This window comes from Austrofundulus limnaeus, unplaced genomic scaffold, assembly GCF_001266775.1.
Source record: "Austrofundulus limnaeus strain Quisiro unplaced genomic scaffold, Austrofundulus_limnaeus-1.0 Scaffold13, whole genome shotgun sequence".
Lineage (NCBI taxonomy): Eukaryota > Metazoa > Chordata > Actinopteri > Cyprinodontiformes > Rivulidae > Austrofundulus > Austrofundulus limnaeus.
The window spans coordinates 862780-875446 of record NW_013952415.1 but is presented as its reverse complement, the minus strand read 5'-3'; the positions used below and the strand labels follow the sequence as shown (position 1 = coordinate 875446).

The following is a 12667-nucleotide window of genomic DNA, read 5'->3' as shown; positions in this document are numbered from 1 at the left end:
TATTAGCTCAGCGCTACACATTCTCCTCTCGTCACTGAGGTCCTTCATCCACATGACAGAGAGGGGAACACAAAAATGACTCCGCCTGTAACTGAAAATATGGATGGAGGACAACAGAGCTGCTTCATGGAAGAAGAACCTCAGCTCAGCTTAGCCTGTTAGCTTTTGCGCTAGTGCCGACGCTATATTGCCTTATATGTATTAGCTCGGTGCTAGCGCGACAAACAAGCTAAACTGAGGTCCTCCATCCATATTTTCAGTTACAGCCGGAGTCATTTTTGTGTTCCCCTCTCTGTCATGTGGATGGAGGACCTCAGTGACGAGAGGAGAATGTGTAGCGCTGAGCTAATATTTGGGGCTAATCAAATCAGCTCTCTACAAGCTTGAGAAATGAGCTTTCTTTGGCCTCTGGTTCTTGTGGTGGAAATGAAGGAAGTCAGAAGGACCATCTAAAAGTTTCACGTTCCTTAGAAAAGTATCTGCACTTCAGGTTCCTGTAGTGGTTGTTATCAGTTGAAACACACAAGAAGGTTGTTGTCAGTGAACAGTCTGTCTTTTTTTTTTGCAGTAATATTGACTCTTAGTTTACTTTTTTGTTGTTTTTAACAAAACAAGGCTGTGCTGTAATCATTATGTAACATCCTGCTGAAGGTTGACTGTGCAACCACTGTATCATGTTAATGTTTAAATAAATTTTTTAATGTGCTTTGTGCAAGTTACAAGAAGATGGATGTAAATAGTCTTGAAATGAACTAAAATGCAAATGAAGAAAAAAGAAATAACATAACCTGATGTAGTTTGTTTAATGGAGAAAAGGACACTGGAGGAAATATAAACCATAATAGAAAAGTTATTTTTCTTGTATTTTTAATATGCTTAAAGCACTACCTTCTCTTGTCTCATCATGTCTCACCTACTGTTTGTCTTTGACTTAGATTATGTTATAGCTTATTAATGTTATAAGTTCTGACATGAACCCTTTTGTGTTGAGGTTATTTTGGGGTCTCTTCAATTTTGAATGAATTGAAATAATTTATTTTGCTGATTTGAATTTTTTTTTAATGGCAAACATCGACAAATTGGGTCGTTTGGCTAATCAGTCTGTCTCTGAAGCATTTCTTCAAGGAAAGCTAGTTTTTAGTCATTAATGCACCGATTGTGATAAGTTGGGATGTCCTTGGAGATTCGATGTTTTGCTTTATTACATTTCAGTTTTAATAATGTAAGGAATAATTGTAATTTTAATAGTCTTGTATTGATGTAGAACACACGACTTTCAGATTCAGATCTTGCATTGAGAACTACAATTTAAAGTGGTTTGACTGTTTGTTTCAGAAACCTTTTGCAATGAACATAAATGTCCTCTCGCCCCCAGGTTGGCGATCTTGTTAAAGTGACACGGATGAACATCAGCGGTCAGTGGGAGGGCGAGGTAAACGGGCGAAGGGGGCTCTTCCCTTTCACCCACGTCAAAATCATAGACCCCCAAAATCCCGACGAGAGTGACTGACGCAGGAATCCAGCTGGAGCCTCTCCCCGGTATTGATGTATACCTGAGTCTGCTGGCTGTGTCCACATCTCCTCCCCCCTCGCCAGTGTCGCAGTTCTGCGCTTGCCTGCTTGTGGGGTTGTACCACGAGAGCGACCCCCCCCCCTCTGTTGTCGTTGCCAGCCGCTGCAAGGCTTTCTGACTGTTTACAGCTGTTGGACATCGAGTCTAAACTAAAACATGACCCAGTTTCTCTTGGCTCCATTTTATTTTTCTTTTAGTTGTAGACTGAATATTTTATTTTGAAATCCAGATCATCACTGGGCATCAGTGTGAGTGTTTTTTTTTTTTGTCAAAGTGCATGTTGTGCGTGTTCACAATGGATATTTACCATATTTCATCCTGTCTGTTTTCTCCCTGAGTATTTGTCATGTTGGATGTTTCTTTGAATTTCTGAAAGTGTGTATGTGTGTTGTTGACGTGAGGATGTTTGTATGTCCAGTAAATACAGATGGGGGGAGTTTCACCCCAATGGACTTAAGAGTACCAACATCACAGGGAGCTGACCAGCCTGTAATTTTATTTTATTATTTTTTTAATGATCAAGTCACTGTTTTACCTTTTTAGCCATCAGCATGCACACATTAACTTCTGGCRATAAATAAACGAGTTTGACCAGTTATGTATTTTTAAAGGCTGTAGAAGCAGAAGGATTGGATATGTGGGGCTTTAGTTAATTCATGTCATAGACCACGCCCCCTTTTCATCTCAACACACATTTATATTATTATAAATCCTTGACATGGCCATATGTTAATGTTTGTTCCCTGTTTGTGCCAGCTGCTCTAAAGCATTTTTTGTCATTCATTATGAGACCTGTCTTTTAAAGGGCAACTTTTTAATTTTATTTTTATTTTTTGTTAATATAACAAGACAGTTCAGCAGGCTTTTAGTGCTGTCAGAACWGAGCGCTAAAAGAAATACTTCAACATTTTATGTAGGAGTGCCAAGTTTTTATCTGGTTTCCAAAAAATGTCAGCAAGCACCATGGGCCCCACTTCCAAATGTCCAACTTCTAGATAAACTAAAAATGACATTTTTAGTGTTTGGACTGAAATAAAAGACTTGACTTTTCAGTARTGGGTCAGGACAAGAGTAATGTTTCAGCAAGCTAATAAAAAATCCCATAAATGCCTTCAGAACCATAGAATGAATTTCATATTTGAGTGCTTGAGGTCCCATGTGACTTTGTTTTAAATGAGTTTAATTTTTAATTTTTTGTGAGCGTGAACAAAGTCTCGTAGAGCATAAGGGCGGACTATTTMTTCATATAACCAGTTGCATCCAGTTTTGCTGATTCGTAGGAATTTAAGATTAAACAGTTGTGCAAACAGTGCAAATTTCTGCTGTAAAAAACTAATCATTTTCTCCCCGTTGTTGCCGTTTGGTGCTCAGCGTTCTCCTTGCTCAGTGATTCTGGTCAGTTTGTTTTTAAATCAAGCATTTGAAAACGAGTGAAGTGTTTTTTGTAAAAGGGAAAAATGCCTGCTGGTTGCCTCTGTGCATGACCTCTTGGCCAGCGAGTTAGATTACCTGGTCAAATGCTGCTTATTGTCATTTCTGTCATTCAGTAAAAGTTTCTCAGATTTTAATCCTACCTGTGCAAACGACTCAGTAGGTTTAACTTGTTGAAATGATTAAAATCTAATCAAGCAATACACCCAGATTATTTCTTTACTCCAGGTGAACTTGTTTATCTCGCTTCCAGATTTTTGTTCTGTTTTATTTTGTAATTGCATTAACAGTATTACTGTGCTCTCTTCTCATATTCTAGGAAAGCCTGACCTTTACTTAAAAACTAAAAATTGTGCCTTTTTTTATTTTCTTATGCCATTTACATGTGTTAATATTTCCCATGGTTAACACCTGTGCTGGTAATGACCCCTATTATGTACAGAACAAGTAAAATAAACAAATGTCTACTTCTTTAAGCTTGTTTTCTCGCCTGTCTTTGGTGTGCCCTACTTGTCTGCCGTGCAGCGCAGATGGTGTGGGTGTAGACGTGTTCCGCAGCAGCTCGGTGTCACTCGTTAACATTTCTGGAGCACAGGACGGCTGCTCGTGCTCCAATTTTTCGACACTTCCACTTTTGATTCTGCCTGCGCCCAGGAGGAAGGAACCAATTAATGAATTTTAATGAGGCGCTAAGAAAAGAACGTCAGCTGACCCAGAGATGTGGGATGGAAAAGTTTTTCAAGGGCAGCGTTTCTGATGTTCTGTGTTTGTCCAGAGCAGAAATTATTAGTGAGACGGAGCCAAACACTGCAGAGATAGGTTTAAATATAAATTAGGTTATATTGTTGGTTTGAATGACCTGGAGAAATAGTTTTATTTTGACCAAATTGATGAGCAAGGATTGTAAAATTGAAAACTTCCCACATCTAATAGTTTTACATGAAACTACACTGTACAAACTCATTTTACAAAGTAATATTTAAAAGCTGAAAACACGAGTCCTGAGCAGTATGAAAATTCAAAATACAAAAAAATAATCAAAATTAAACTGTATCTCTAGATTGAGGTCATTCAAATGGCAAAATCCAGCAAGTCGTGTTATAAATATTTGAACTGTTAATGCATTTGTTTGCCTTTGTTCTTTAAAGGAGGCATGATGCTTTTAAATCTTTGTTTTTCACATTTAAATCATTCAGTTGGGGTCTAGTGGAACTGCGATGCTTTGATCTGAATTCCTCATTGTAACTCCACAAGCCCCTCTTTTACCCTTTTCCTGAGGTGCGTCTCAGATCAACTCGTTCTGAGGCTGTCTCTTTAAATCCGAACAAGGCGCTTCATCCAAATTCCAACTTTTTATTTACAAAAATAATTAAAAGATGTCAACAAGGGAAGAACTGTCCATCCAGCCTTACATGTTGGAGCCAGAGGAGAACGAAGACGACCAAATTGTAGTTGGTAAGTTCAGGCGAGACAGCTCCGTCACAAATAATTTGATCTAATAGTTCAGAATAAATCACAGAAAATAAACTAAACAGATTTAAAAATGTGACCCAAACAGAAAATAGTCATCCACGCATAAGTTAGAACTTTCTGCTCTCCTAGACTCCTGACTACACAATAACATGTATTTAATGGCTAAAAACTAATTTTGCTTCAAGTCTTTTTACATTTCTTCCAGTGAATATTTTGAAACTGAACCAAACGGCACATAATCTGCCATCCAAGCTGGCTAAAAGGCAGCGCTGGTAATGGACTACAGAAACCCCGTCATCGACCTCTACACACACACACCCAGGCTGTGCCCTCGGGAAAGGTCAAACTCAGCTAAGTTTGATTCATTACAGTCATTTACATTGGAGCCACGGCCTGTTTCAGGAACATATTGATTATCTTTAATGACAAATTAATGTGTACCATGTATGCAAAACACAGCATGAGCTGTGCCGCTTTGTTTTTTCAGGAACCTGTTTCAACGTTAGGATGGGCCAGAGGGTTCAAACTGCTGCACAAGTTAATGGCGTGATTATTATTGTTATATTTAGGAAGGGAAAAACAAAATGTCATGCATTTTATTACTTATCAGTACATTATTTACATACATGTTTGCATTGTTGTGAAAGTTATTTGACTATTCAGATAATTAAACTTGTTTGGATGTCATATAAAATCTATTTTATGCTGCAGTTCTCACAACCATTGTYCCAAACCCAGTCAGTGTTAATTCTGCACGTCCCGATGCTTGCACACCACTATACCTATAGCACATAATGAAAACAGCTATAGCAGTGTTTGTTATAATCAAGTGTTAATTTGACTTATAATATAATAAACTGCTTCTACACATTCCCAGAACCAGAATGAAAAGCAGAGGAGACCGGGCATTTGCTGTCACGGCTCCTAATTAGTGGAACAACTTCAAAATTAGATCTGCCCATAGTCTGGATCACTTCAAATCTCTTCTGAAAAACTAATTTTTATTGTACTCTATGTGTCTTGTCTAATTTATTGATTTTATTTCAATATGTTTTTATCAGTAGTTTTATGATTGCTGTACAGCACTTTGGTGCAGTTGGTTGCTGTTTTTTTTTTAAAGTGCCCTATAAATAAAGTTGACACTGTCTTCAGATTTACTTTAGTATTTACAGTAAGTGATGGATGATAGTTATGACCTGGAGAATACTTATTTTGTCATTTTCCACTTAAAATATTAAGATTTTCAAATTTTGACCATGAAAGGTCTTTATTAATAATAATAATTATTATTGTTATTATTATTATTAATGCATTTTATTTATAGGCACTTTTCAAAACTCCCAGGTCACCTTATCACAATAGAACAATAAACATTAAAAAATAATAAATCGATTAACAAAACAAAAAACAGTGCAAGCTTAAATAATAAAAACACTTATTAAATAAAAGGTCTTTAAAAAAAWTTTTGTATCAAAATGTTACTACGCTACTGAGTTTGAATGTTGTGGATTTGGTTTATGTGCCCTTTTTTATGGTGCAGTTGAGGTATACAGATTAACCTAATTTTAACCCTGTTTTTAGAGCTGTACAATTTAAGCACGCTCGAAAATAAGGACGTTGACATGAGGTGAKTGCACAAAGTGAATTATTGTATTAAAAACATGGATGTTTAGAGGCAGCTTTGTGTAGAAACTCATCAGGGTGACTCAAGCTCACACAAAATCTTTTAATGACTTTCCGGTAATCACTAATTTTACCCGTTTCAAAGTTCAAACTAGCAAATTAGTGAAGTGAAAGCGTCAAACGGTGACTGAAACTTCATCGGTTTGTTTCATCCCATTAATGGCGTTCATGAYCATTTTGCACGGGGATGTAAATCATATCTGCTCTAGAAAATCCTTCAGCCGCACCACCGCCTGCAGCGTTGTGAGTTTTCCATTTCTCGCTCTCGTGAAATATTTACAGTGCAGACGTTCCTGCCTTCTGCTGGGGAAACATGCCAGAGTGTGACAGTAAGTCTATGGGATCKGACACGTTTTCCTTTGGACAACCTCTCATCGCTCCATGCTTCTTGTGCTCTCAGCAGGCTGGTTGCTGTTCTGACAGGTGGACCTTCACCTCATTTTACCGCTCATCCTTAGATCACATTTGGGATCATTATCATTTACTGCCATGAAAAACAGGCAATAATGTAATTGTCTTTGTACTTCTTTGTTAGCATGATTTCTAATGAAGCACTGAATAACTTTTAAAGGGGCAATATTACGTGTTTTTCAGGTATACATTTYAATACTATACCATAATAAAYTATCTGTCACCTTTAGTTGTTATTAAAATGCTGTTTTGTGTTTAAATAGAAAATAAACTTATCTTCTCATCACTTCCTCTTCTAAATGCCTGGAAATTGGCCTCTGTCTCTTTAAGAACCACCTTCCGCTTCTGTCCCGCCCATTTCAGTGCGGGGGGTCACGCGCGCGATGTGATGTAGTTTACTTGGCATCTGAAAATACATMTCCTCAAAGGTATTTTCAATCTGAAAAGAGCTTCACTGAGTGAGCAGTAGTGTTGAGAGCAGCAGACAGTTTAAGTTTCACTTTCAATTTGCTCTGTTACTGCCGAGAGCCTGCAGGAGTCATGGGCGGGGTGTGTGTGTGTGTGTGTGTGGGGGGGTGGGGGTGAGAGACACATCCCAGGGGCATTTCTGGTACCAAAAGATGTTTCTGGTCCCCACCTGTCGTTTTGCTCCTCAGCATGGCTGCCTAAAAACGCTGCAGGATTTTTCAGACATGCATGAATGAATCAAAGTAAGGCTTTGGGCATGTTTTTTTTTTTACGAGAGTATAACATTATAACATGATATAAAACTCAAAAAGGTTGATTTTACATGATATTAACCCCTTTAACAAAAGTTATTTCTTGCTGAGAGAAGAGCATGCTTAAGCTTTGGAGCCAACAAGCTATAATTCTGTATAATGTACTCAAAAATTATAATTTTTAAATGTTTTTGATTATTTCAGGCTGTGTTTGTGATGATATTGAGGACTGCTTGCACACTTCAGGTCAGTAGCAACTCCAGTGGCATGTCCGGAAACGTTTTAATGGGGTGGTCACGTGGGGGGGGGACCAATTTTTTTAGGGGTGCCCATTTCCTGACCCAAATTAAACTACCAGTAAATATAATGAAAGCTCTTGGAAATCGTTGAAAATTTGCAGAATTTTAATGGCAAAAATAACAGATACCACAGGCTAATAAATTTGAAGTATGTTCTTTTGATTTAGACTGTTTCATAGGGCCGAAGTTCACCAGCAGGAGTAGGAGAAAAGCGGGTACTGGCTCCAGTCTGCCGTGCGGCCGTGGCCCTGTTGGTTGTAGTGGTAGGCCCGCTGCTGGGTGTCTCGTTCGGGGGTGGGAAGTGAGGGAGGTGGAGGCTGAATCGTGGTCTGTGCTGGGGTTTTGTCTCCAGAAGGGATTCTGGTGTACTGCACATGCCTAGAAAGAGGAAACCTCGATGTTAAACACCACGCCGTTCATGCAACAACCACTTCCTTAAGCAGGGAGGTGCAGTACACTATTTCCTCATTACTTAAAAGTTCTCCATGTTCTGTTTGATATTCAGACCTGTAAGGTCGGTATGCTGTTGTTGTGGGCACCATCTGCTCCTCGCAGCTGTAGTCATACTCGTGCAGCTCCGGGGGCTCGGGGTGTGGGGTCCCAGAGGAGTCCTGCTTAGGGCACCAGGCTGTTGAGAGGTGACCTCCCTTCAGCGGCTGTGGTGTGGAAGAAGACTGAGAGGTGGAGGGCATCCTCTGCAGGCCTGACCGAGAAATACAGCATCCAGTTCAGAACAAAAACCAATCTACTGTGCTGCAATTATTATTCCATAAGATATTACAATTAATACCTGGAGAACGGCTGCGAGAATCTTTTTCTTTTGGGGGTTGTTTTGTAGGAGGGATTTTCTTTGAATGGCAGCTGAATAAATAGGAGATTTACTATGTTATTTTAAAGTTGACACTCATTTGGAATTTTAACAATTGCTTAAAATACCACAAAAAGCAACAGATATTTAAATATATATGTCTATGGTGAAATGCAGGTACAGTATAAGCTGGCTCTCTATTTAGCAGGAAATTAGACTGAAGTGTCCTTTTAATTTAAAGCTCTGTGTTATAATCAAACCTTAAAGTGCCTGCGACATCAAATTTTTGTAATAAATATGAGTGTGTTTTTGGAAAGAGAACATTGATAACATATTTCAAAAACAAATTTCACGCCATTGAGATGAACAATTGTTGAGATACTTGCATGTGAAGAAACAGGAAGTGATGTCAAAGGGGACTGTGTGCAGGTGAACAGAGCGATGCTACAGAAATTAGAGACAAATCGAATGTTTCTTTGGATTATTTTGAGTCTATCAGAGTTGAAGAAGAGTTTAAATAAGATTGTTTCAATAAACAAAGACTAGAGAGTTTCTTTTCTTAAAGAGTTCCCCTTTGATGTCACTTCCTGTTTCAATTTGCCGAGCCAAAGTCAAGAGAAAATATGCCAATTATGAGACAAAATGGGTAAAATAATGTGTATGATGCTATTTTTTTAATATAAAGATGTTTTCTTTGACTTTTTGTATTTGAAGGAAAAGCGTGTCACAGGCCCTTGTAATGTGGAAGCAAAAAAACCTACATTTGACTTTGGGAACTGGCGTCTCCTTTTCGAAATCTTTTGGCAAATGAATTGTTGTCAATCTTCAGTTTGGTAATCTAAAAGATGAAAATAAATGTATTACTTGAAGAGAATATAAATTTGTGTTTGCTTTATTCTTGAAAAAAAATTTTTTTTGTCACCTTTGGATTTTGGTAAGCAGTGACAGCTGTAAAAACTGTTTCTGGGAAGGAGAAGGTCTGAAAGTTGCCCCTGCAGAGGCTGTATGGATTGTCAGCCTGAACCACATGAAAACGTGGGTAGTAGCGATGCATGGAGTGAAGGATGATCTGATAAGAGAAAAGAAAGTACTTGGAAAAAAAATAACCAAGCAAAAGTAAAATTACATGAACAAAAGATGACTTTGGTAAAAATAAATTTCACTGATGTGAAAACTACTCAAGTAAAAGTCATAAAACTGTTCACAAAAACCGGGAAAGTAAAAGTACTTTTACACACTCTAAGAAATAAACTGTTTAATTTACTGAACCAACTGGTTCCACTAAGCCAGGTTGAGTAAACTGAGGAATAWATGTATATTCTTTGCTCAATTTACTCAACTAGGCTTAGAGCAGCCAGCTGACATGACTTTGTTGAGTAAATTCAACACTTCATTTTTAGAGTGCAGAAACATTTCATGATGAGTTCAAATTTATTTAATTTAGTAACTAGGTGTTACATTTCAAAGTAAAGAAGTAAAAGTATCATTTTTAGCTTTAAAATGTAACAAAATAAAAGTAAAAGTAGCTATTTGAAAAAATTGGTAAAATGACAAATCCTCAAAAAAACGACTTAAGTCTTAGTTACTATAAACCTCTGGAAAAGAGCAGAAGTAAGCAGAGCATATCCAACTTTTCATGGTTTAGTTGTAAATAAAGGGGTTTTACGTGGCCATGCTGGTCCAGCATGTTGTTGGTGAGCTTCATCTTCAGGAAGGACAACGACTGCTTCATCCAGTGACTTCCAGCAGCGGGGGAGCTGGGGTGTATGTACGTCCGACATGGGGGCTGGGGCTCGGCCTTTCCTGTGACCTCCCACTGCTTCTTCTTCCACTACAGAGGGATAAAAGAGGGGTCAACGCCGCATTAACACGTGTGAGACTTCAGGATATGTGGGATTCATCCGAATCCACCAAGAAGCATGACATGCTTCTTGCCTTGGTTCGTGCCTCATTGTTTCAAGTGTGCTGAAAGCAATAACTGACCAAACAGGCCAGAGAAAATAATGAGAGCTGCTGAATAAACGCGGAGCAGGCCGCTCCTTGTTCGTTGACTGTGAATGAGGAGGAATGCTAATTGATTGGGCTTCCAGCCGGGAGTGCACAAACAGGAAGCAGCGAAAGGCTTTGATATGCAGCAGTGATCGGGGCTCAGCCAGACTGGGCTGCACCGTGTCTGGCTGCAGACCTCTAACCCTCATCGTACCTTGTATTTGAAGGTGTCTGCAGGAACGATGTCCACCATGACCACATAGTTTGCAGAAGGCTGGAGTCCAGATAGACTTACGCAGCAGTGGGGAAACATTCTCCTAAGACAAACGCACATCASGAGCAACATGGTAAAATATATTTAAAATATCTGCGATAGAAGCTAGAAATAATTCCTGTAGGAGTTTGTTACCTTCCATGCTTGGTTATAATCATCTCTGTCCCAGTTCTGTGGAAAGCCTTCCAGAGTTCTGCGTTTTCTAGAGTCATCCTGATGAGGCCTTGCTGGTAGCAGTGAGGTGCTGACGGGGACCGGGGTCTACTTGGATTCATTCTGCTTTCTGCTTAAAAATTGATCAAACAGATTTTTTTTTTTTTTTACAAAATATGCACACATGAACTGCTTTTTAGTTCAATGTAACCCAAATGATCGACTTAACGCAGGATGAAAAAAACCTGCACTTTTGAATGGTTGCAGAACTTTTTACTGTCTCTAATAAGTTTAGTTTAGACCAAAGAGATAAAACTTCACATTTATCTCAGTAGTTTGTGCATCCATTAACAGCCTTTTTAACATGAAARGTAACCAAAACAAACTAAGTTAACATTATTTAAACGCAAGTAGTGAAGAAATTTAGCTATTTTTAAAACAATAACATTCATCTTACCTGAGATGCTGACTCCAGCCAACACCACATGGAAAGAAACAACTGCTTTGCATGAGAGTTTTCACAGGTTCCTGTCCAGGAATGGCCTGAGGCGTGAAGCTCATTGGTCATTGAATAAAGGGGTGTGGTCTAAACAACCCAATGAGCTTTGGCCAGAAAGGACACAGGTGAGAGGTTGAGTGTTTTTTGTTTCTTCGAAATCTGCTAAATCTGTTACAGTGATAAGATTTTTAATGCATTTTTATCAATAATCTTAAAAACTGCTGTTTGTTATTACAGTTTGCTTCAATAGAAGAAAACATGTCTTTATGCATTAGGTTCTAAAAACTATTGTATGTTCTATTTTTTTCCACTGAAAAGCAAAAAATATCAACATTTTTTGGATTTTCATCATGATWATAACTGTTCCTTTTATTAGCCACACCTGAAGACTGTGGACATGTATTGATGCGTAAACTGTTGCTTCTTTTTGGCCCTGCAGCCCAAACAGCAGCCAAGTGATTTGAATTTAAAACAGTCTGGGGGGGACAAACAAGCCTCTTCCCTGCAGCTCTGAATGCGTATTGAGTATAAAATGGAAGATTACAGAGGGTCTGGCTTTGACTTTGGCCAACTCTCCTAATCCATCTAAATGGTCTCAACACCCCCGTCCCTGTGTCAGGATGTCTTTTAAATCCCAGAGGGCTTTCCAATGGTTCATTTACCATTAAAGTATGATAGAAGAACAATGTTCATAATCTTAAAAAATACTGGATTATTCACAGAAACTCATTCTGGTTAATTCAATGACATTTTTCCTGCAWGAGTTTAACTCCAGCTCCTTGTGAAAATTGACCACTGTGTGATTTCTGAATGAGAGTGCTTGATGGCAGTGTGAGGTGAGGTTGTCTGTCTAACACAGGGGTCCCCAAACTTTTTCCTGTAAGGGCCACATAACTTTTCCCTTCTCTGGTGGGGGGCCGGAGTCAGTTTGTAACAGAAAAAGTGTGACTATTGCAGGAGTGCCTYAATGTAAAAATTTATTGTTTTCCAGAAAGCACAATCAAATAACCCTCTCTGGGTTCTTCACAGTWTGTATTCTGCTGAGCTAACAGTCCACTTTTAGCTTTGAGAGTTTGTTTGCTCACATTTGGCCCTGCAAGCTATCATACTTGTCTTTGTGACGGGATTCATAGTGTCGCTGCAGATTGTACTCTTTGAATACCGCCACCGCCTCTTTACAGATGGACAAAAAAAATAATCGTTTGTCCACTGCAGCTTAAATGCCCTGCATTCTGAATCAATTTTTCTCTCACCGAATCTTTTTGCCATTATTCCGTTCTCTCTTTGAGAGGGGCGGGTTTAGGATTTTTTTCTGGGGGTTGCCAGATAGGGGCACAGACTGCAGAAGGGTGGAA

The 12667-nt window shown here is 38.8% G+C and overlaps 2 protein-coding genes across 2 annotated transcripts in view; one reads left to right on the top strand and one right to left on the bottom strand.

The window, feature by feature from the left end:
- Nucleotides 1–3480, top strand: part of crkl (v-crk avian sarcoma virus CT10 oncogene homolog-like) — a 10673-nt gene extending 7193 nt beyond the window's left edge. Inside the window, exon 3 of the mRNA XM_014002416.1 lies at nucleotides 1376–3480. Coding sequence (XP_013857870.1) covers nucleotides 1376–1510 — 135 coding nt within the window. The 3' untranslated portion in view covers nucleotides 1511–3480. The remainder of the gene's footprint in view (nucleotides 1–1375) is intronic.
- Nucleotides 3481–7676: 4196 nt separating this feature from the next.
- On the bottom strand, nucleotides 7677–11277 carry LOC106513536 (T-box-containing protein TBX6L). Its single transcript, XM_014002415.1, has 9 exons — nucleotides 11271–11277; nucleotides 10796–10946; nucleotides 10601–10703; nucleotides 10064–10228; nucleotides 9320–9466; nucleotides 9159–9235; nucleotides 8380–8450; nucleotides 8097–8292; nucleotides 7677–7967 (listed from the first exon to the last, which is right to left on the bottom strand). The coding sequence occupies exons 2-9, from the start codon at nucleotides 10933–10935 to the stop codon at nucleotides 7778–7780; spliced, it is 1089 nt and encodes a 362-aa protein (XP_013857869.1). The 5' UTR covers nucleotides 10936–10946; nucleotides 11271–11277; the 3' UTR covers nucleotides 7677–7777.
- Between the last annotated feature and the right edge of the window lie 1390 nt (nucleotides 11278–12667).